Source organism: Bubalus kerabau, chromosome 3 (assembly GCF_029407905.1).
Source record: "Bubalus kerabau isolate K-KA32 ecotype Philippines breed swamp buffalo chromosome 3, PCC_UOA_SB_1v2, whole genome shotgun sequence".
Lineage (NCBI taxonomy): Eukaryota > Metazoa > Chordata > Mammalia > Artiodactyla > Bovidae > Bubalus > Bubalus kerabau.
In genome coordinates this window covers 7,054,898-7,079,395 of record NC_073626.1, presented here as the reverse complement: position 1 = coordinate 7,079,395, position 24,498 = coordinate 7,054,898, and the positions used below count along the sequence as shown (strand labels likewise).

Below are 24,498 nucleotides of genomic sequence, written 5' to 3'. Positions count from 1 at the left end.
ACAGCTGTGTAGTGGGAGCTGAGATCGGACCCCGCCCTTCCTGCCACTGTGAACACCGGGAAGGCTGTTTCTTTTGTGGGACGACTTAAGGGCTGTAGTTCCTTCCTCTCAGTTCAGTTCAGTCACTCAGTCATGTCCGACTTTTGTGCGCCCATGAATTGCAGCATGCCAGGCAGCATGCCTGACCATCACCAACTCCTGGAGCTTGTTCAAACTCATATTCATTGAGTCCATGATGCCATCCAACCACCTCATCATCTGTCATCCCCTTCTCCTCCTGCCCTCAATCTTTCCCAGCATCAGGGTCTTTTCCAATGAGTCAGTTCTTTGCATCAGGTGGCCAAAGTATTGGAGCTTCAGCTTCAACATCAGTCCTTCCAATGAACACCCAGGACTGATCTCCTTTAGGATGGACTGGTTGGATCTCCTTGCAGTCCAAAGGACTCTCAAGAGTCTTCTCCAACACCACAGTTCAAAAGCATCAATTCTTCGGTGCTCAGCTTTCTTCACAGTCCAACTCTCACATCCATACATGACTACTGGAAAAACCATAGCTTTGACTAGATGGACACTTGTTGGCAAAGTAATGTCTCTGCTTTTTAATATGCTGTCTAGGTTGGTCATAACTTTTCTTCCCAGGAACAAGCGTCTTTTAATGTCATGGCTGCAATCACCATCTGCAGTGATTTTGGAGCCCCCCAAAAATAGTCTCTCACTGTTTCCATTGCTTCCCCATCTATTTCCCATGAAGTGATGGGACCAGAGGCCATGATCTTAGTTTTCTGAATGTTGAGCTTTAAGCCAACTTTTTCACTCTCCTCTTTCACTTTCATTAACAGGCTCTTTAGTTCTTCTTCACTTTCTGCCATAAGGGTGGTGTCATCTGCATGCTGCTGCTGCTAAGTCACTTCAGTCGTGTCCGACTCTGTGCGACCCCATAGACAGCAGCCCACCAGGCTCCCATTCCTGGGATTCTCCAGGCAAGAACACTGGAGTGGGCTGCCATTTCCTTCTCCAATGCATGAAAGTGAAAAGTGAAAGTGAAGTCGTTCAGTTGTATCTGACTCTTAGTGACCCCATGGACTGCAACCTACCAGGCTCCTCTGTCCATGGGATTTTCCAGGCAAGAGTACTGGATTGGGGTGCCATTGCCTTCTCCAGTCATCTGCATATCTGAGGTTATTGATATTTCTCCTGGCAATCTTGATTCCAGCTTGTGCCTCATCCAGCCCAGGGTTTCTTATGATGTACTCTGCATATAAGTTAAATAAGTAGAGTGACAATATACAGCCTTGACGTACTCTTTTTCCTATTTGGAACCAGTCTGTTGTTCCATGTCCAGTTCTAACTGTTGCTTCTTGACCTGGATACATATTTCTCAGGAGGCAGGTCAGGTGGTCTGGTATTCCCATCTCTTGAAGAATGTTCCACAGTTTGTTGTGATCCACATAGTCAAAGGCTTTGGCATAGTCAATAAAGCAAAAGTAGACGTTTTTCTGGAACTCTCTTGCTTTTTCGATGATCGAACAGATGTTGGCAATTTGATCTCTGGTTCCTTCCTCTCAGAGGAACTGAAATTTCTCCTTTTTATTCAGGGGCAGAGGTTTTACATTTTTAAAATTATTTATTTACTTATTTGACCTTGCCGGGTCTTAGTGCGACATGCAGGATCTATTTAGTTGTAGCAGGAGAACTCTGAGTTGTGGCTTCTGGGATCTAGTTCCCCGTCTGGGGATTGAACTTGGGCTTCCACCGGGAACGTCCCTGAGATTCTATATTATTTAGAGGATTTGTACAGAAACCTGGGAAACTTGTGCTTTACAATCTGAAATAACTGAGTGAAAATGAGCCAGAAAACAGGATGTGGTCTAGAAGTCTGCTTATAAGCAACCTCCCTAAGATACAGAGGAAAAGACTGAAGAATAATGCATCAGATGAAGCAAAAGCAGTTTGTTATCCTAGAGTCTTTTCCATGGACCTTGGAATCCTTGGATCAAGCTCACCCCTCTGAGAATGGGACTCAGTACATCCTTAGAAGGAAGACATATGGTGAGACTCCAACATTTCAAATACAGATTCCATCACATATCTCCCGTTTTGTCTCCTTTCATGATTCATTCCCAACCAGAGTTCAGGTCACACTTATAAACCGCCTACACGTAAAACACAGCTTAGAATACTCACACTTTATTATATATATAAAATAAATGTATTTGGCTGTGCCAGGTCTTCACACGTGATCTTCATTGCAGATTATGGGATCTAGTTCTTAGACCACGGATTGAACCCAGGCCTCCTGCATTGAGGGCGGGGAGTCTTAGCCACTGGACCATCAGGGAAGTACGTTGAAGGCTTGGTTTGACATATAACTGATTCACTTTGCTGTACAGCAGACACTAACAACAAAGTAAAGCAACTAATACTCCAATAAAAAAATTTTTTAATAAAATGGAATAAAAGCTTAGCTTGTTTTGACACAATTTAATTAGTATAATTAGAGGCTAGACAAGATTATGCATTAAAAAACTGAAATGGATTTTATGTGGAGAAGAAAAGAGAACTAATTATATGCAAAGTTCATAAATGTACGACTGTCTACTCCTCAGCTGGTAAATATACCATATTCTCTGGAACTCTTGCTTTGCTACTCTTTGGTATTAATAGCTAATGATGTTGCTTTACACGGCACTGCTGGCGGAAACACTGAAGAGAGACTCAGGATTTTCATGAGACCCTGGAGATTCATTTCTTTAACGAGGACAAGATGCCTTGAATCTGTGAAATGTTATACTAAGCATTTGCTGAACCTGAAGGTGTAGCAAGTGGTGACAGAATAATGTAATCAGTGACCTGTATCCGTTGTGCAAATGCCAGGAAAATGATTTCAAGGTGATTTCTCAGGTATTTGTAATAGATCGTAAATCAAAAATGGCTGCTGACTAGTAACATCAGACATTCCAAAAGAGTTTCTAGAGTATTCTTTGAACTGCAAATGTAAAAGTTGTTCTCAAAAGTATAAATATATCTACTTTAGGTAATCCAGAAAAGAATGGATAAATATAATTTGAGTCTCCACAATTACCTCTTAAAGTGCTCTCCAAGGGAAATTCTAAAGTAAGTAAGAAGTCAATTCTAAAATGTAGAAATGGCGTCTTTCCTGGTAGTTTAGCGGTTAGAACTCTGAGGTTCTACTGCAGGGAGCTTGGGTTTGGTCCCTGATCAGGGAACTAAGATCCCAAAAGCTGCATGGTGCGACCAAAAAAAAAAAAAATGTAGAAAAGGAGTAAGGAATGATGACTTATCCTTTTTCTACTGGACGCTTGCAGTGGTGATATATATCAACCGAGACAGGTGTTGAGTCTGCCTCAATGCCACAGGTGCAAAGCCCTGTACCAAGGCCACAGAAGCAGAGAGCAGAACCAAGGTCACCCCCAGAACTGACCGAGCCCCTTTGTAACCATTGCCAAAGGCCCTCCCCCAATCATCTCTAGCAGGCTTCCTGACCCCAAATTAGGCAAAAATGCCCACCCATGGTAGTCACCCTATAGCGCCCAAACTAATCACCTAATATGAACCTGCCAGCAGGAATTTTCTTTGTCTTGGGGCTATAATTGGCCACTAACCCATGAAAAGCGTTAGCTCTCACTGGTCTGACAGGAGGTCGGCCTACTGGATCCGCAGCGCCTTCTTTAACTCTGTACTTTGTCCTTAATAAACTCACTGCTTTTTGCAGAACTCTGTGTCTGAAAATTCTTTTCCAGCTCAGCTTCAGACTGCCCCAACAATAGGGATGGCTGAAGGGAGAGCACTTTGGGGAAGTGGGGCAAGGAGAGACTATTAGGAGCTGAGTTTTAACACGTTAAGTTCAAACTACTAGATTTCTCAGTAAAGTGTTGAGCAGGTTATTGGATTATGTGGGTCTAGAGTCCAAGATGGAGGCATAGAATTGGAGATACAAGTTTGGGAATCATCAACAAACAATCAAACTTGCCATTGATAGGTTGTAAAATGCTATTCAAATATAAAGTATCATTACTAGTAGTTACTCATGAACAACACAGCAACAGTCATTGGCCCACTAACCCCTTTGTTTGGAACACCAAAGTTACTCTTTGAAGAATGAAATAATGTCATTTGCAGCAATTGATGGACCTAGAGGTTATCATAGTAAGTGAAGTAAGTCAGACAGAAAAAGATAAATATCATATGTTATTGCTTGTATGTGGAATCTAAAAAATGATACAAAAGAACTTATTCACAAAACAGAAATAGACTCACAGACTTAGAAAACAAACTTATGGTTACCAAAGGGGAAAGGGTGGCGGCGGGTGGGGGGCGGGTATAAATTAGAAACTGTGGATTAACAAGGGCTTCCTAGGTGGTAAATTGGTAAAGAATCCGCCTGCCAAAGTAGGAGACACAAGAGATGCAGGTTCGATCCCTGGGTTGGGAAGATCCCCTGAAGGAGGAAGTGGCAATCCACTCCAATATTTTTGCCTGGAAAATTCCATGGACAGAGGAGCCTGGTGGGCTACAGCCCAAGAGATCACCAGAGTCAGATGTGAGTGCACTGGGGGTTAACAGACACAAAATATAAAACAGATAAACATCAAGGCACAGCCCAGGGAACCATATTCACTATCTTGCAATAATCTATAATGGAAAAGAATCTGAAAGAGAATCTAGCTGTCTATCTCTGAACCACTTCAGTGTATACCAGAAACTACTAGAACATTGTAAATCAACCATACTTCAATTTTGAAAAAAGATACTTTATGAAAAATATATTTTTTTAAACAGAATACAATTTTTGGAAAATAGGACATATATACATGTGCTAAATTTTTATTGCTCTATTTCTCAATTATTTTATTGTCAATTTGAATTACTAAGAAGTTCAGAGGTTCTCAACTGATTTTAGGCTTACAAAGTATTATCAATTGGAAGCTCTGAGAAGGCCATATAATAACATCTTCTTCAAGAGCGCTTATCTTCCTAAGGAATGAAGAGCTCAAAATGTGAAATATAGTCTCAAAAGAATCTCGAGGCTGCTAGGTCAGCCACGGTCTTGATAGGAATCATGTAATGAAGGATATGCTGCTAATCTTTGATAAGGAACATGCAGGTAGTTTAAAAATATACATACTTTTCAACACTCCATCCTGTAAGGAGAATTGAAAGAAACATCAATTAAGGTTTAAGCATTGAAAAATTGATTATTGAGGATGACACAGTTTATGGAAAGTAGAAGGATGAGGGTTTATAGAAGGGAACTGCCCGGATGATGATAACATTAAACCACTGCCAATCCTGATGCTATGCTGGGCTCAGAACACATATTTTGCCATTTTTCTGTTACATATCTACATGTCAGTCCATCAGATTACAAATAGGAATATTTAAGAATACAACATTGCTCTGCAATATTTGAAGTATCAACACTCGAAAGTAAATTGTTGAATTTCTAGCTCTGGAAAGGGTGGAGTGGCTCGTATTGAACTAACTCTCCTTTAGGTGGCGGTTATAAACTCTGGACAAATATAAAGCTTAACTATTTGAAGGCCCTGGAAAAACCACCAAAGTCAAATAGAAATTGGGTGGGGCGGGGATACGGGGATTGGAGCCTCGAGGGAAGAGAACCAGGATGACTGGTGTCCAGGGCTACACAGTGCGTGTCAGGTGTCTCCTCAGGGTGCGTCCCAGTCTACACCGGCAGGGCAGCTAGAACCAGAGCAGAAGACCGCAGGGCTTCTGGCTTGTCGGAGAAGGGAGGCTAGAGATGCCGGCGCAGCTGGAAACTGAGCCGGGGAACCACAGAGCAGCCACGGAGAGGAAGGCCCCCAAATCTGGGTACAAATTCACTTTAAAACTCTTGGTTGACCCCTGACCTGTGCTTGTTTAGACAAGACTCCAAGGAAACTGTTAAAGTAACAGCTGGAAAAAACTGCAGAAGTAGAGCAACTGCGTTGTCTGCTGGCTGCTAGGGAGACCGAACGTAGTGCTTAGTCTCACTCAGTTGGAGGGGACCGCAAACACCGTAGGCCTTCCATCAGAATTCTAGAAGGGCCGTAGGGCGTAAGGTTACATCCTAGAGCCAAAGAATATACCCCCAAACTAATGGCAAAACGAAAACAAATTCATCTTTATTATTATTATTATTTTTTGGCCATACTGTGTGGCATGTGGGATCTTGCTTCCCCGATCAGGGATTGAACCCTTGCCCCCTAGAATGGGAGCCCAGACACTTAACCATTGGATCACTAGGACAGTCCTTTATTTTGTTTTATTTATTTATCTGTTTATTTGCAAACCCATCTTTAAAAGTGAATTAAAAAAATTAAGGAATTCCCTGGTTAGGACTCGGTGCTTTCATTGCCAGGGCTTGTGCTCAATCCCTGATTGGGCAGCTAAGATCCTGCAAGCCATGGGAAATACTCCCAAAACAATGAACTAAATAAGTAAATAAAAACATCTAAATAAATACCTCTAAAGCTTCCATCTGTATGGAGCCAATTAAAAGTTATACTTACCAATCAAAGACTTATGTCGTGTTTTTATTTTTTTATTGATGATGTCGGTCTTTACTTTTATTTTTCTAATTTCTTTATTTTTAATTGGAGGATAACTGCTTTATAATATTGTGCTGGTTTCTGCCATACATCAACATGAATCAGCCATATGTATACATATGCCCACTCCCTCTTGAAACTCCTTCCCACCTCCCACCCCATCCTACCCTTCTAGGTTGTCACATAGCACTGGGTTTGAGCTTCCTGTGTCATTCAGCAAGTTACCACTGGCTATCTGCTTTACATATGGTAATGCGTATGTTTCAAGGCCACTTTCTCAATTCATCCCCCCTCTCCTTCCCTCTTTGTGTACACAAGTCTTTTCTCTGTGTCTGCATCTCCATTGCTGCCCTGCAAATAGGTTCATCAGTACCATCTTTCTAGATTGAATATATATATATATATGCATTAACATACAATATTTGTTTTGCTCTTTCTGATTTACTTCACTCTATATAATGGGCTCTAGGTTCATCCACCTCATTAGAACTGACTCAAATGTGTTCCTTTTTATGGCTGAGTAATATTCCATTGTATATATGTGTGGTGTTTTTAAAACATGAAGTTTACAGTTACTTCTCATGCTTTAAAAAGCTGCATTGATTTTCTGAGTTTTTAAACTTTAACCTCCTCCCAAGTATCCCACAGCAATCCAAATCAAAAAGTATGCATTTTAATAAATGAAAAAAGGTGGGAATTAAAATTGGGATTTCAATAGTCACTTGTCTTTACGATGTCCCTCTAGTATTAAAAAAAATTTTTTTTCAGAGATTTTGAACTTCCTTTTGGGCAGGAATTTGATGATATATCGTATTACAGTAGAATCATCTAAGTCAGTGAATAAAACATAAACAAAGTTGCTGAACCTAGAAACCTATTGATAAAGATCAGCTCCAAAAATTCCTTTGACAGAAGCAAACACACTTGAGGTGATATAATTTATGACTTCCTGTGAAGCAAGACAGATTCTAGACTTATTTGTGAAAGTTATGAAGTGAACTGAATAGTCTGTGTAAACACAGAGCAGTCAAGTAGCTGCTCCTTGACAGACAGGCCAGGTCTCAGGTTCCCAACCCTGCCCTGTGGCCCTTCAAGACGATCAAAGTCATCCATAGGGATTCTTCCTGGCTAAGGTTCCCACTGAGTGTTTCGGCTTCAATGTCTTTTGATCTCTTCCATGTGAGCCCTCCCTGGCTTCTGCCTGAAACTTCTGGGACTACCCTGGGGCAGGTGCAGAGGGTCCCAGTGCTAGGATGGCACCACCTGTCTAAGTCACATGGTCCTGTCAATTTGAACTCTTAAATATCCCTTGATCTATCTCTGTCATTACTGCTGTAGTTGGATCCACCACTTCTTCCTGATCAATTGCCATAGCCTCCTTTTTATTCTTTTGCCTCTAGACTCACTGCTGAAATCTACCTTACCCACTGCTGCTTTTGTGATCTTTCTGAAATGCCAACGTGAACGTGTCACTCCCCTGTAGAAAGTTCTTCATAGTTCTCTCATTACTGCCTGGTAAGGTTCATAGCTGGGCTATGACCTCGATGATCTAACTTAACACTTCTTATTAATACTTTCTGATCTTTTTCTCTTTAAGCTGTGAGAGAACCATGACTGTCTGTCCTGCTACCCTGTCATTATTCCAGAGCCTTGACACATAATGGATAATTGCTAGCAGGAATATCGCTACCCCATGTCTCATGCTTCTAATTTATGGGCCTTTTTGCTAGCTAATTGAGCTTCTTCTTGGTAGAAACACAAGGGTGCCCTTCTCTCACAACCTGAGGCTAGTTATTATCACTCGTTGTTTATTCACCATTAACCCATTTATCTTGTGATTTACCACAGTATTTTTTGGCCTCCAAAATCACTGTTGATGGTGATTGAAGCCATGAAATTAAAAGACGCTTACTCCTTGGAAGGAAAGTTATGACCAACCTAGATAGCATATTCAAAAGCAGAGACATTACTTTGCCAACAAAGGTCCGTCTAGTCAAGGCTATGGTTTTTCCAGTGGTAATGTATGGATATGAGAGTTGGACTGTGAAGAAAGCTGAGCGCTGCTTATTTACTTCTATGCAGAGTACATCAGGAGAAATGCTGGGCTGGAAGAAGCACAAGCTGTAATCAAGATTTCCAGGAGAAATATCAATAACCTCAGCTATGCAGATGACACCACCCTTATGGCAGAAAGTGAAGAGGAACTAAAAAGCCTCTTGATGAAAGTGAAAGAGGAGAGTGAAAAAGTTGGCTTAAAGCTCAACATTCAGAAAACTAAGATCATGGCCTCTAGTCCCATCACTTCATGGGAAATAGATGGGGAAACAGTGGAAACAGTGGCAGATTTGAACTGTGGTGTTGGAGAAGACTCTTGAGAGTCCCTTGGACTGCAAGGAGATCCAACCAGTCCATTCTAATGGAGATCAGTCCTGGGTGTTCTTTGGAAGGACTGATGCCAAAGGTGAAACTCCAATACTTTGGCCACTTGATGCAAAGAGCTGACTCATTGGAAAAGACTCTGATGCTGGCAGGGATTGGGGGCAGGAGGAGAAGGGGATGACAGAGAATGAGATGGCTGGATGGCATCACCGACTCGATGGACGTGAGTTTGAGTGAACTCCGGGAGTTGGTGATGGACAGGGAGGCCTGGCCTGCTGCAGTTCATGGGGTCGCAAAGAGTCGGACAACACTGAGCGACTGAACTAAACTGAACACCGTGACTGGTACTAAATTCTTTGAGCGAATGAGTGAAAATGACTTCAGAAATGTGGCCCAGGAGTTAACATATATCTGAGAAGTTGACCAATATAAAGAATTGCAATCCAGTGCAGTTTTCCCCAGGCAGTACAAAATACAAGGGTTACGAGGCGAACAGTTGGCTTCCTCTTGCTCTTCACAAGCCTGGGAACCAGATTCAATGAATCAGGACTTTATAGAACGAGTGGGAACAAACAAAGGGCAAACAACCCAACTTCTTATAAATAAGTGCAAAAGTAATCAGGACTGCCCCAAGCCCCAAATGAAATAGCAGCAAGAGCAGAACTCCAGCAGCTTCCAGGCGTTCCCGGAGGTCCCGCCCCTCGGAGGCGAGCTCAGCGCCCATGGGCGGGGCCTTCCCGCTCAGCCCCGCCCCATGGGCGGGGTGTAAGCGGGCGGGCGGCGCGGGGGCAGACGCACGCCCGCCGTTTCCTAGGAGATGGAACACACAGGACGACTGAGCTTCACAAGGGAGCGAACGAGGTAAGCGGCCGGCGCGGGCAGGTAATCCCGAGCGGGCAGAGGGGCGGCCACCGTCCGTCCGACCCGAGCCTGTCCTGCGAGGTGGCCCGGCATGTCCCCTGGGCGCCCTGTCCTACCGGGGCGGACCTCTGCTGAGAGAAGGGGCCTGGACACCGGTAGGGGTGGGTGACTGGAGGGAGGAGGACTCGGAGAGGGGCGGGGCTGGCCGGCGGGGACGATCTACCTGCTCCCAGCGCGGTGGGTTTGCTCCGAGGCGCCCCTGGCCACTTTCCTGCGCCCCTAGACGGCGGGGTTCAGTCCTGGGTTGGAGGATGACAGTGGGCATCCTTCAGCCTCGGAGACCCTCACCCCCGAACCTCGGACCTAGAGTCTCCCATCGTACCCCCTCACCCCGGACCTCCGCTTCTCCCTTTAGTGCCTGGGCTGGAGGGGACAGTACTTTGAGAAGTGAGGGGGCGGGACCGGGTCTCGAGAAGGTAGCGGAATTGAGTTCAGAACTGTTACAAAAATGAAAAAGGAGGAAAGAGGAAAGAGAAACTGGGTCCAAATTCAGTGCATCCCAAACCGCTCCCAGGTAAAAGCAGAATCCAGGCGCAGGGTGGACCAGCGGGCCCCCCGGGCCCCCCACGCCGAGCCCGCAGCTGCGGTCGGCGGGACACACGGGTCCCCCGGAACCACCCGTTTCCGCAGGCCGGCGGGACTGGGCACCCTGAGTCTTAAGGGCCCTGGTTTGCTGGGAGCGGGGGTCGGGGCGGGCTGGAATATCAGAAATCAGAGCGTCAGGGAACGAAAACTGCTTCCTGACTTGCAATAAGACGGGCACTTAGTTTAAGGACAGAGTTGGAGTCGGGGGAGGGGAGGCAATAAAAGTGGCTTTTTATAAGGTGTTTGTAATCTCAACTCTAAACGGAAAGAAATGTATGTAATTGTGTTTAATCTTTAAATGATCAGGCAATTGTTCTAACTGTAACGGAATTCTCATAGAGTCAAAGGTATCGGTGTTATTTTAATCAGAAAAACAATCCCTAGAGTGGAAATAGTAATGGAGTCAAAAGTTACTTTCCAGCCTTTCGGCCTGTCTTTACCGTCCCCATCCTCCCAACCTCCATCTCCGCCGAGTGACCGAGTGACCTGAAAAGGAGAGACCCTTCTCTCCGCCCAAGGAGGCCACCTTCTGCCTGGGCAAGGCAGAAGCTGGCTTTGGGCAAAGGTGTTTGATCTATTTGTTGGGGAGGGGTTTTATTTATTTATTTGGGGGGTGGGGGTTGGTTTTGCTTCGTTTTAAAACAGTTTGTGAATATTAGCACAGAGCACCATGCTTTTATTTTTAAAACACAAAATCTTTGTTTTCCCATTGCAAAAGCTCCCCTTTTAATTTCTGTAAACGTATGACTTGGTTGGCTTGAAAACTTTTTTCTGTTTTGCTTTTTAAACAACTTAATGATTTTTATGGCATTACTTTAAAAACAAACAAACGTTAATTCCAGCCTTAGAGTAATAACATTACAGCAGATTGTACCACAGCAAATTGAAGATGAGCAGAGGTTATCTGCTCAGTGATTGGGCAGACACAGATTTTACCCTCTATTTGCCCTCTCTCTTAATTGTCTTTAATCCTTTCTAAATCCCTTATTAGCTGGTAGAAGCTGTTGAGAATAAAGCTCCAGTTTACAGGAGTTGTGCACTTAGCTAAAAATAAGACAACTAGAATGGGAGAGAAATGGTAAGAATATTTATATAATGTAAGCCTGTGATTGAGCCTCTCAATAAATGTTTTTTTCCTTAAACCAGAATATACGGTGTGTATAACTCGTAAGAAAGTACTGTAGCTTGATTGTAGAAAAAAATTCCAAGTTCCTAACAATTCTGTTAAATTAATTGAGGATCATAGTTAAATTACATTTACTTGTGTTATGCCTTGTTGCATCCATGTTGAAATATATACATGGAAATATTCATGTGCAAAAGAAATCATATTAATACACCCCTATTTTGCAGAATTAGCTTCCAGGGGTCCACAGAGAAGACCTGTTGTTGGGAAAGGTTGAGGGCAGGAGGAGGAGCGGGCAACAGAGGACGAGATGGTTGGATAGCATCACCAACTCAAAGGACATGAATTTGAGCAAACTCCGGGAGATAGTGAAGGCAGGGAAGCCTGGTGTGCTCCATGGGGTTGCAAAGAGTTGGACACGACTTAGTGACTGAACAACACAACAACAGAGAAGAATATACGTAGTTTGCAGAGAAATATCATTGAATGTGAACTGGGGACCTATAGGCAGTCTGTCTTTTAAATTACATATACTGCTTTTTGACTGGTAAATCAGTTTAGGATCTTCCTATGCTACACTGATAAGAACAGTTGTTTATGTGCTATCAATGAGTAGATGCTGTGCTGTGCTTCGCTAAGTCGCTTCAGTCATGTCTGACTCTTTGTGACCCTATGGACTGTAGCTCGCCAGGCTCTCTGGCCATGGGATTCTCCAGGCAAGAATACTGGAGTGGGTTGCTGTGCCCTTCTCCAGGGGATCTTCCCAACCCAGGGATGGAACCTGCATCTCTTGAGTCTCCTACATTGGCAGTTCTCTACCACTAGCGCCACCTGGAAAGCCCCTCAGTGAGTAGGTACATGGGAGTAATTTTAAAAAACCCTTTATACATCTATGCCTGTCTACATTGGGCCATTATCCTTGTTTTCAGGGGGATAAGGAGATAGCTGGAATGGTCAGCTTCTCACCCTGGACAACTGCTTACTTTGTAATTACGATGACTCAAGAGAGACCTTTCTGATGCTTTGTTTGGGAGCATAGTATGTAAACTTGTGTAAACTCCAGTTGTCTTGGAACCACACATCAGACTTTTTAAAATCCATATGATACCCATAATCTTCACCTCCTCAAACAAAAGAAGCCGAGAAACGGCCGTGTACCTCTTTTATTTTTCCCTGAGTGTAAGTATCCTATGCTACAGCACTTGAAACAAACTGTGTTTCCAGTGTTTTTTCTTTTTTTTGGAAGACTTGGAGTGAGGTTTCTACTACAGCCACTCCAAAACAAAAACAAGAACAAACAGCTGGGCTTCCAAGCTGGAGCAGGAAGGCATCAGTGGTCTGCTGTGCTGTAATGGTGTTGGTGGTGTTATGGTTGATGCTCTTTACAATGGAAGAGAAAGAGGCAGTTTATTCCACTTTTGCAGGTGGTTGAGCCATTGCAAGGTGAAATTTCCACGTTTCTGGCACCCCTTATTTCTGAAATTCTCTCCCAACCTGGGCAGCTCCCTCTTCACTCCTTTATCTTTTGTCCCTTTCTAGAGGTGCCTATCGGAGAAGGCGATGGCACCCCACTCCAGCACTCTTGCCTGGAAAATTCCATGGACGGAGGAGCCTGGTAGGCTGCAGTCCTGATGCAGGACTGCATCAGGTCCTGCATCTCTAAGAGTCTCTAAGGTCTCTAAGAGTCGGACTCGACTGAGTGACTTCTCTTTCACTTTTCAGTTTCATGCATTGGAGAAGGAAATGGCAACCCACTCCAGTGTTCTTCCCTGGAGAATCCCAGGGACGGGAGAGCCTGGTGGGAGGCCGTCTATGGGGTCATGCAGAGTCGGACACAACTGAAGCGACTTAGCAGCAGCAGCAGGAGTGCCTATAATCACCGTCTACCTCTTAGACCCTCAATGTTTGTCCTCACTTAGGTGTTACCATGAAAATAATCTGTTGCATATGCAGCAGATTTGCAAAGAAAAGATGCTGCTATTTATCCCATTAAAATTTAATTCAGTAACTTGGGGGTGGGGTAAAAATAATAACTTTCTTAACGAACTCCAATTAGACTCCCTTCTCCCCCACTCACTCACTCTGCCTTCACTGTTTCTGGCCTAATTTTTCAGCGTCCTTCCAGGTGATCTGCATGAGCCAGATCTAGCCCCATGGCGTACTCGGGGTGGGGAGACCTCTGTGTACTCTTCAGGTTGTTTATAGCATCTTGCTGTGTTGGGGTGAGGAGTTAGGCATCTTTAGGGGGTGGTGGGGGTGGGCAGCCTTCATTGTGGGTTAGATTCTACATGGTTTGGGAGTGAAGAGAGGTGGTTTTTCTAGCTGCATCAGTGATTGTAGTAGCTAGGAAGGATGGGTTGTTTAGAAGTTGGGGACCGCACTGAAAAACCAAACAGCTTCAAGCTAATGCAACTATTAGACTAACTCCATCACTGATTCTCTTGATTGATCCTAGGCCATTTAATCCCTCTGCCTTTTTATTGTACATTGTTACTGTTATGATGAACACTGTGGCCTTTTGGACAGATTTATTCTCTGTATTGTTACTTAACCAGAAAGAATTGGTAAACCTCGAAGAGCACATTTCCTTAAAAGACCTTAAATAGTGAAGCTAGAAAAGAATGTCAAGCAAACAGTAGATGAACTCCCTGGTGGTTCAGTGGTTAGGACTTGGCACTTTGGCTGCCAAGGCCCTGGGTTCCATCCCTGGTCAGGGAACTAAGATCCTGCAAGCCATGTGGTGCAGCCAAAAAAAAAAAAAGTGTCAAGCAGTTTAACGTCTGATAATAAACTGAAAAATACTGATTTAATAAAATTCTAAATGATCAGAAGGAATACATTTTATAGCCCATGTTTTGTTTAATCATAGCACCAAACAAACCCCTTCTGCATCTAAGAATACAGCCTTGTAGCAGGATGATAAATTTTTTAAAGCAATATAAGAATGATAAACAGGTATTACCAAATAAACCCCAAAAGAGCTTTCAAAATTATCTTTCCTTACCTAGATAATGGAAAAATTAAGGAAACCAAATACACATTTTAGTCAGGAACCGTGCAGGGGGATGTTGCCTTTCTCTATGTTAATGCCCTCGTGTTTAGAACCTGTGTCTATGTATAATGTAAAGACCACTTGCAAAAGAACTTCATTTTCAGGCAAATGGAGAAGCATTTCCTGGGATTTGTTGACACCATTTGCTAAGACATAACTGAGCCAGATGATCAGATCAGATCAGATTAGTCGCTCAGACGTGTCCGACTCTTTGTGACCCCATGAATCGCAGCATGCCAGGCCTCCCTGTCCATCACCAACTCCCGGAGTTCACTCAGACTCAGTCCATCGAGTCAGTGATGCCATCCAGCCATCTCATCCTCTGTCGTCCCCTTTTCCTCCTGCCCCCAATCCCTCCCAGCATCAGAGTCTTTTCCAATGAGTCAACTCTTCACATGAGGTGGCCAAAGTACTGGAGTTTCAGCTTCAGCATCATTCCTTCCAAAGAAATCCCAGGGCTGATCTCCTTTAGAATGGACTGGTTGGATCTCCTTGCAGTCCAAGGGACTCTCAAGGGTCTTCTCCAACACCACAGTTCAAAGGCATCAATTCTTCCAGATGAAGGAACCACTAAATAGAGATGGAATTTACTATTGAGATCTCTTTGTCAAGATCCTGGCCACAGAGTCAGTGTGGCCTAAACTACTCAAGCGCCTTTGAAGGGGTTGCTATCTGTAATGAAGTAAAATAAATAACAAACGAAAGCACACTCCCTGTTATTTAAAAGCCCCACAGGTCCTTCCAGAGCTTCCTGTGGACAGATGTGTCCCGTATAAAGGGAACTGCGTCGTTCAGTGCACTTCTCTGTTGTGCTTCCGCAGAAAAGCCTATTTTTGGAAGCCTTGGGTACTTTGACAGTTACAATGTATTCTTGTTGCTCCTACAGTTCTGCATCTAATAGAGAAGGAATTTCTGTCACTTTATTTTGTGGAAGTAGTGCTACAGTCGGAGAAGGCAATGGCACCCCACTCCAGTACTCTTGCCTGGAAAATCCCATGGATGGAGGGGCCTGGTGGGCTGCAGTCCATGGGGTTGCTAGGAGTCGGATACGACTGAGCGACTTCACTTTCACTTTTCACTTTCATGCATTGGAGAAGGAAATGGCAACCCACTCCAGTGTTCTTGCCTGGAGAATTCCAGGGACAGGGGAGCCTGGTGGGCTGCCGTCTATGGGGTCGCACAGAGTCGGACACGACTGAAGTGACTTAGCAGCAGGAGCAGTGCTACAGTGAAAGAAAAATAATCATTGATTGAAGCATCAGATTATAAAAGGCATTTTAATTTTATTTTTTTGGCTGAACCACACCACTTTTTGGATCTTAGTTCCCCAACCATGGATGGAACTCAGACTCCTGACAGCAAAAGCACAGTGTCTAACCACTGGACCTCCAGGGAATTCCCTATAAAAGGCATTTTAAAACAAACCATGTCCTTCCATAGTGCCAAATGTTTTTACCTTCTGCAGCTAAGATACAGCCTTGTAGCAGGAGGATAGATTTTTGAAAGCAACATAAGTATGATAAACAGGTATGAAATGAGAAATTGTTCCTTGAAAGCTGAATTGAGACAGAAGAGTGGGAGGAAATTATTGAACACAGTTGTAATGAAGGAGGTACTATGGCATTATGTGCTTTGGTTTTGTTTTGTTTTGTTTTTTTAATTGTGGTAATAAAATCAGAACCTGTCAAAACCTGTACCCTTCTAATATATACACATCCACAACCCCTTTTCTGTAGTTTTGAAATCCACAAAGCTCTGAAAGATGAATTTTCAGAAATTAATTTGTGGAAATTCATTTGCAATAAAATACGACCCGAACTATGCGAGGCCACTTATGGTCTTCATTCTTTTGCTTAGTGTGCTTCTTGTACATTTTTCCGCAGGCACATTAAGCTGCTCTTTGGGAGATGTTATGTACCCTCCTACTTTTCTGTGGTTGGTGGTTTAGTCGCTAAGCCAAGTCTGACTCTTTTGACACCATGGACTGTAGCCTACCAGGCTCCTCTGTCCATGGAATTTTCCAAGCAAGAATACTGCAGTGGGTTGCCATCTCCTTCTCCAGGGGATCTTCCTGACCCAGGGATCGAACCTGTGTCTCGTGTTTCAGGTGGATTCTTTACCCCTGAGCTAGCAGGGAAACCCTCTATTTCTTTTCTAAAATATGCAAGTACCTGGATACCAAACACATCTGGCCCAGGAATTTCACATAAGGGATTGTGGTCCAAATTAAACATGATGCAAAAATTGATTCTAAGAATGGATATAGTGGAGAATCTGATTTTCCACAGGCTGATGTGGACTCATATAGATTCTATTGCTGCTGTGTCGTTCAGTTGTGTCCGACTCTTTGAGACCCCATGAACTGTAGCCCACCAGGCTCCTCTGTCCATGGGGATTCTCCAGGCAAGAATACTAGAGCGGGTTGCCATGCCTTCCTCTAGGGGATCTTCCCAACCCAGGGATTGAACCCAGGTTTCCCGCATTGCAGGCGGATTCTTTACCAGCTGAGCTACCCGGGAAGCCCATAGATTCTATTATAGTCAGTTTAAAAAAAAAAAAAAAAGGAATCACAAACATCATTAAGTCAGTGTTTATTGGGTTCAGTTTCATTACATGGTACCGTGTATTAATAAATGAAGCATTCTGCAGTGATTTTCATCAGTCTGTCATATGTGAACGTCATTCCACATGGCACAAGTGATTTGTTGGCACGTGCTTAACAATTAGTCTTTATCTTACAGTTTTCCTAGGTTACCAGTACATTTTTGGAAGCGATTCTTTAATGAACATTCCTTTTATTCTTGTTTTTTTCTACAGGGTGTTCATAAGAATGGAAGCACCGTTTCCTTGCCAGATTCCTTACTGCTGTATCTTATGAACCTACAGAATCTTGGGGAAGAACCTGTATTTAATGATGACAAAACCTGCCACCAGTGTAGCAACAACGGTCTAAGGGCAGAAACGAGTGAAAATAAAAGACGCGTTTATATTTATATACAACAAAGACGTCATTTCCCGTGGACAGCCTGCGCCGCATCATTCTTCCGAGATGAACCGGTACACGACCATGAGACAGCTGGGGGACGGCACGTACGGGAGCGTGCTCATGGGCAAGAGCAACGAGTCCGGGGAGCTGGTGGCCATCAAAAGGTACCGCGGGCGACCCTGCCACGTTCACCCGTCTTTCTGTTCCTCTCCTTTGCTTGCTTGAGAACGTATACAAGCGCAGAGAAAAGTCTGGTCCAGACCCCACGCTTGGTAGGCCATCGTGGAATGCCATTCTGGAGACAGCACTGCGAAAAAGGAGTTCTGCTAGTCCCCACGTATATGAGTTTAATTTTCTGGTTTGTCCAGCAAAAAATATAAGGGCTCTGCTTTTTGAAAAAAATGTATTTATTTTTAATTGGAGGGTAATTGCTTTACAAGGTTGTGTTGGTTTCTGCCATACATCAGCATGACTCAGCCATAAGTGTGCATATGGTCCCTCTGTCTTGCACCTCTCTCCCACTCCCGAGGGCATCCCACCCTCTAGGTTGTCCCAGGGCACCAGGTTGAGCTCCCTGTTTTACACAGCAGCTTCCCATTAGTTATCTATTTAGGGCTCTGCTTCTTATGCATGATAAATCTGAACTGAGACTGAAGGTAATGTTTAGAATTCTCTTTTAGCACTTAAAGTGGAGTACAGAGTAGAGCTTATTATTTCTTTAAAACAACAGGCCTCAAAATCAGATGGTATTCATAATATCAAATTGAGTTCTGAATGGCATATGGTATTTCCCCGAGCTTATTGATGAAATAGAGGAATTAGTAACTTAATTATTTCTTTAATCTACTGTATTTGATATCTATCATACGTTAAAAAAAAATTACCCCAAAGCTTAGTGATTTAAGACAAGAACAAATATTTATTAATTCATGGTTTCTGTGGGTCAGGAATTTAGGAGCAGTTCAGCTGTGGTTCCGGCTCCAGGTCTCTCTGCGGTGTTGGTAGAGGTCGGCCAAGGTCACAGTCGTCTGCAGGCTGGGCCAGGGCCTGAGTACGCACTTGCAAGCTGGTTCGCCGTGTCAGTTTGCTGGGGCTGCTCTCACCAAGTACCCCAGACTGGGTGGTTTAAGCTACGTATTTATTTTCCCACAGTCTGGAGGCTGTAAGTGTGAGAGCGAGCTGTTGGCAGGCTTGGTTTCCCCTGAGACCCCTCTCTCCAGCTTGCAGACAGTTCTCTTCTCCCCTGTGTGTTCACCTGGTCTTCTGTCTGTGTGTGTCTGGGTCCTAATCTCCTCTTCCTATAAGGACACAGTAATATCAAATTAGGAACCACCCCAAAGGCCTCAGTTAACCTTAATTACCTCTGTAAAGTCTGTCTCCAAATGCAGTCATTCTCCGAGGTACCGGGAGGTTAGGACTTCAAGATGCAGATTTGGGGGGACACATTGTGGCTCAGACTGGACTTCTGTATGTGCCAGTTTAAGCACAGGCTGGTTGGCTTAAACGGTAAGGATTTATTGAGACAGTTGGAAGGTTACAAGTCTGAAGTCAAGGTGTCAGCAGGGTTGGTTCCTGCTGAGGGCTGGGAGGAAGGGATCTCTCCTCGGCCTTTTTCCTTGGCTTATCGATGGCATTTGCTCTCCATGTGCCTCCCACATCAGCTTCCCCTGATGCATATTTCTTTGTCCAAATTTCTTTTTTTTATATAAAGACAAATTTATATAAAGATAATTTCTCTCTATATGGGGTTCTACAGATCGTCACTTGAATGTTCTCATGACATGGTAGCTGGCTTCCACTGCCACAAGTCTTGGAAACTGATTACCACTTCAACCAAAGGATGATCATCCAAAATTTAAATGCTTTAACAAACATTTATCAAATGTTAAAAACTTTACAATATCATGATCTAAAATATTACCTACATAAGGAAATCCTTTTATAAAGTATTGTCAAATAGCCATCAGTATCACGTAAGCAAATGTAGACTGAACGGGCTTCCCGGGCGGCGCTAGTGGTACAGAAACCTCCGCCAGTGCAGGAGACTTAAGAGACGTGGGTTTGATCCTGGGTTGGGAAGATTCCCCTGGATGAGGGCACTGCAACCCACTCCAGCATTCTTGCCTGGAGAACCCCATGGACAGAGGAGCCTCATGAGCAAAGGGTTGGATACGACTAAAGTGACTTAGCATGCTTACATAACTGAAATGAAAAACGGGAATAAAAAGAAATTTCCCTGACCTGAAAGGTGAAATATTACAGATACTTCCCGTAAAGTTGGTTTTAAGACCAGTATGCCTGTTGTATCCCGTACCGATCAAGATTGTACTGGAGACCCTAACTGGTGCAATAAGAGAAAAAAGTAATAAATAGGGTTTAAGTATCAGGCAAAATGAGATGAAATCATTCTTAGTTATAGGTTAAGTGATTATGTAAATTCACAAAAATACTTCATTACATACAAATAAATTTATGTGCAAAAATATCTTTAAAAGGACTGGAAAGATTTACAATAAAATCCATGAATAAAATCCACAAATGCTTCTAGGGAGAGAGGGATAAGAAAATGAGAATGAGGGTTGGGTCTTATGGTATCATCTTGGAAGACTTCCCACAGAAAATGAGATCTTGAGAATGAGAAAAAGCTATCAAGAGGAGAGGGAAGCATAGCCAGGCTTTAAGGATATGTATGAAAGATATGCATGTATGAAGCCCTAGAAGCAGGAGAGATTTTCCTTTGGGAAATTTTACTGTAGGTCACTGGTAAGAAACCTTGTAGTATCTGCTGCCATTTCAGGAAAAAAAAGCAAAAAAAAAAAAAAAAAGCTATACCATGGTCCTTCTAGGGGCTGGTGATAAGACCCTCTCACTACATTAAATTAACAAATATTTATTAAGTCCTGTGTCCTTTAAAGACCTGAGGGGCAGTTCCATTCCAGAGGGTCTCCTGTTTGTGGGACAGTTCCTCAGGAGCCCCACCTGTGGGTTTCAAAACCCATCAAGCCACCATTTAGTGAATATCTATTGAGACTTAAACTGTGTCACAAAAACTGATCAGGCAGGTGGAGGTGTCCTCAGAGAGCTTGCTGCTGTGCTTGAGGAGAGGGGACAAGGTCTAAACGTAATAATTTAACTATATGGTATGTAAGAAGGTGGTCAGTGCTATGGGAGAAAAAGCAGAACAGGAAAGGTGACCTCAGAGCCCTGAAAGCCAGCTTCTGGCGTTCAAGGAATAAGAATCAGCCTGAGGTGAAAGTTCTCTCCATTCTTCTAACCAGCCAAGCTCTTTCCAGCTGTCTTTCTCTGGCTGGCACGTTCTGTCTTGCAGGTCTCATCTGAAACACTGCCTCATCACAAAGGCCTGAGGCCTGGCCAGTTTATCTCATGATCCTCAAAGCTGATCTGTATGTCTATTTTGTGTTAACTAAAGTCGATTTCCTGTGAGATGCGAAGCACCGGTAACCATCCCCGATTTCATCATCCGGGCATGTAGTAGGTGTTGGATGAATAAATAAATGGAAGAGAAGCTGGCAGGGAGTCTAAAAGGAATTCTAACTAATTGGTTTAACTTCTTACAATTAAATGAATTTCTTTAAATTGGTCTAAGAAATTGCAATAATTGTTTTGTGAAGAAACGTCTATATTTGTTGCATATAGATACCTGTATCACTTTAAGGTAGTATTGATAAGAAGCAGTAACTGTTGAGGAGAAAGTAGCATGTTAGTAAATATGGATTGCAGCTGGTACAGATTTTTCAGAATAAACGTTTCAGTTTGTACTAAATTTTGAAAAAGAACTTGAATATGTTAACTAGCCTCTAAAGGTTGGATTAAAAATTCTATAATTATTTTTTAAGAATCATAGAGATTATATGTACAGTTTTGGATGGATCTGATCACTTGATGAAAATACTTTTATACTGTATTTGAATTGATTTGTATTTTATTTCAAATTGAGCACTGTGCTGGACTTTCTTCATTTCAGCAAGACATTTATGGCTATAGTACTGAAAAGTATCTTTTGGTAAGTCAGTAAGCCCTCAATTTTTAGCACCTGAATACATATAAGTGAAATTCGGATTCACTAAGAGTATTTTAGGAGTAATAGCAGTGATGCCCTTCTTATCTCATTGTAGCCAACCACAGATACTGGTGGGGCTTCCCTGCTGGCTCAGATGGTAAAGCGTCTGCCTGCAATGCGGGAGACCCAGGTTCGATCCCTGGGTTGGGAAGATGCCCTGGAGAAGGGAATGGCAACCCACTCCAATACCCTTGCCTGGAAAACCCCATGGACAGGGGAGCCTGTAGGCTACAGTTCATGGGGTCGCAATGAGTCGGACACAACTGAGCGGCTTAACTTTCACTTTCACTTTCACAGATACTGGTAAAAATAGGAACATCTAATATTTACTGAGTCCTGACCTAAGCCTTTTACAATAAGCGTCTCTTATGCAGCGGTTTCTACGCCATAGCTAAGAAATTTGCGGCACGGAGGGTCATTAGGTAATTTGTCTAAGAAGTGACACAGCCATGAGCCTGCTGAAGTGGCCTTGAGACGCGCAGAATGGAGATGATCTGCTTTTAAGGAGGAGGGAAGACAGATACACAGCCTGCCTGAAGCAGACTAATAATAGACTGAGAAAGCCTGCAGTGTAATTTGTGTCTTCACACCCTCCGTCCCCAGGCACTCAACTTTTCTTTTTTAATTTCAGAATGAAGAGAAAGTTCTATTCTTGGGATGAATGTATGAACTTGAGAGAAGTTAAGGTAAAACCCCAGAGATGAAAAGAACCTGAGAAGACCTCAGTTCTACCTCACACGTCTCTCATTTCCGAGGATGGCAGCTAAGGAGACTGTTTCGTTCTCTGTGGGAAGCAGACCAAAGATAATTCTATTTCTTATGTTTTTCTTTATCTTCCTAATTTCTCATCAGAATGTCAGTGGAGAGCAGAAAATACCTGTACCCTCACATTTGAAAGTACACTCACTTTTTTAATGCCAGTGATCTGCATTTATTATTTTTTCTAAACTTTTAATTTTATATTAGGGTATAGCCGATTAACAAACAATGTTGTGATAGTTTCAGGTGGACAGCAGAGGGACTCAGCCACATAAATACATGTATATGTATGTGTATTCTCCCCCAAACCTCCCCTCCCATCCAGGCTGCCAGATAACATTGAGCAGAGTTCCCTGTGCTCTACAGGAGGTCCTTGCTGGTTATCCATTTTAAATATAGCCGTGAAAGTACACTCTCACTTTTAAAAGAGCGTTTTAATTCATACTATCAAAGGAAAGACAGTTTTTTAAATTACCGCATACCATTTCTTTATATTTTATGTGTACAATGTGGATACATTTTTGGAGACTTTTGCATGGAATTGCACACAGGTTAAGTCAGAAGAAAGGTTAAACCTATTTAATGACCAAGAAAAAAAAAAAAGTTGACAGACTGAAATGCTTGATAGCTATTGTTGACCTGGTTTATTTCTGCATTTATATTCATTCCTTAAACAATCACTGCTTACTTTAAGATTTTACTTCTTTATTTTTGGCTGTGCTGGGTCTTTGTTGCTGTTCGGGCTTGCTCTGGCTGCGGCGAGCGAGGACTCCTCACTACTTGTGGGTGCATGGACTTCTCCTTGCCATGGCTTCTCTCATTGCAGAGCACAGGCACCAGGGTGCTCGGGCTTCGGTAGTTGCAGCTCCTGGGCTCCAGAACACCAGCTCCGTAGTCATGCTGCACAGGCTTAGCTGCTCCTTGGCACGTGGGCTCTTCCCAGACCCGGGATCGAACCTACGTCTCCTGGTTCCCAGACAGATTCTTTATCCCTAAGCCACCAGGGAAGCCCTTTCTGCTTACTCTAAATAGGTGTTCTAAGATGTTTTTAAGATGTGTAAAATATTATAGGTATTAAAACATAATTCATTAACGAATTTAGAAGAAATGAAAAATTATGTAATTATCCTACCTAGCATTGTTGAGATTTTGCCAGATTTGGTACCTTTGCCTTAACAATTTTTCATATTTACTTGCTCTGTTGCAGTCTCTGAAGAAACTTAATCATGCCAATGTGATCAAACTGAAAGAAGTTATCAGAGAAAATGACCATCTTTATTTTATATTTGAATATATGAAAGAAAACCTCTATCAATTAATGAAAGACAGGTATGTCTTTATGAAAATTAAGTTTTGCCTTACTGTCTCCTCCCTCAGTCCCTTAGGAGCCCTTCAATATATCCCACTTTGCAATATACAGGTCCAAGTGGTAGCTCTAAATTAGCTGTTATCTTTATGAAAAGATAATGTCTAATTGGAGAAGAACCATCATTTTTCTGTTGTAATCTCTTAGAAGTCAAGATAAATATTTCGTATAAACACACTATCTATAGTTTTTGAAACAAAATCTATAGTTTAATACTCAGTAATAAAGCTGGCCTTGGGCAAAACTGAGAAGAGCATCTACCTTGCTCTCCCATGCATCTTGTGAAGATTAATTAAGGAATGAGGAAAGAATGAAGTTGGTTTTAAGAAAGGACCTAATAAACTGGTTCATTAGAATGCTTAAGTGAATGAAAACAACGTGTTACCAACACCAGGAAAATTCTCCTTTTAAACATACGGACAGGATCTCTAAACAAGGGCAGTTTTCAGTCATGTGCCATGAGCGTGGAAACAACTCATGGTAGCTACTGATCACATCTGGATTTTAATGTCCATTTTGCCTGTCTTTAAAGCCAGAGGCGTTCAGCAAAAGATCCTAAAATATGAGATGAATTTCCCAGTGGATTGATGCTGATTTCTCTCTCTGTGTTTCTTCCACCCACACACACACACATACACACTTTCTCAATTTCTAAGGATGAAGATTGAATTTTT

The 24,498-nt window shown here is 42.9% G+C and overlaps 2 protein-coding genes and 2 non-coding genes across 6 annotated transcripts in view; all 4 read left to right on the top strand.

Moving 5' to 3' along the window:
• C3H6orf52 (chromosome 3 C6orf52 homolog) overlaps window positions 1-24,498 on the top strand; it is a 155,106-nt gene that overhangs the window by 42,946 nt on the left and 87,662 nt on the right. The gene's annotated exons all lie outside the window — the stretch shown is intronic.
• Window positions 14,226-14,298, top strand: TRNAQ-UUG (transfer RNA glutamine (anticodon UUG)). The gene has a single exon. It is a non-coding gene; the product is annotated as a tRNA-Gln (tRNA).
• The window catches only part of MAK (male germ cell associated kinase), a 50,518-nt gene continuing 43,562 nt past the window's right edge, over window positions 17,543-24,498 (top strand). For all 3 annotated transcript variants that reach the window (XM_055570564.1, XM_055570563.1, XM_055570565.1), the window contains exons 1-3: window positions 17,543-17,782; window positions 22,331-22,385; window positions 23,666-23,787. In XM_055570564.1, the coding sequence (XP_055426539.1) occupies window positions 17,682-17,782; window positions 22,331-22,385; window positions 23,666-23,787 (278 nt within the window). In that variant the 5' untranslated portion in view covers window positions 17,543-17,681. The remainder of the gene's footprint in view (window positions 17,783-22,330; window positions 22,386-23,665; window positions 23,788-24,498) is intronic.
• Window positions 21,779-21,850, top strand: TRNAC-GCA (transfer RNA cysteine (anticodon GCA)). The gene has a single exon. It is a non-coding gene; the product is annotated as a tRNA-Cys (tRNA).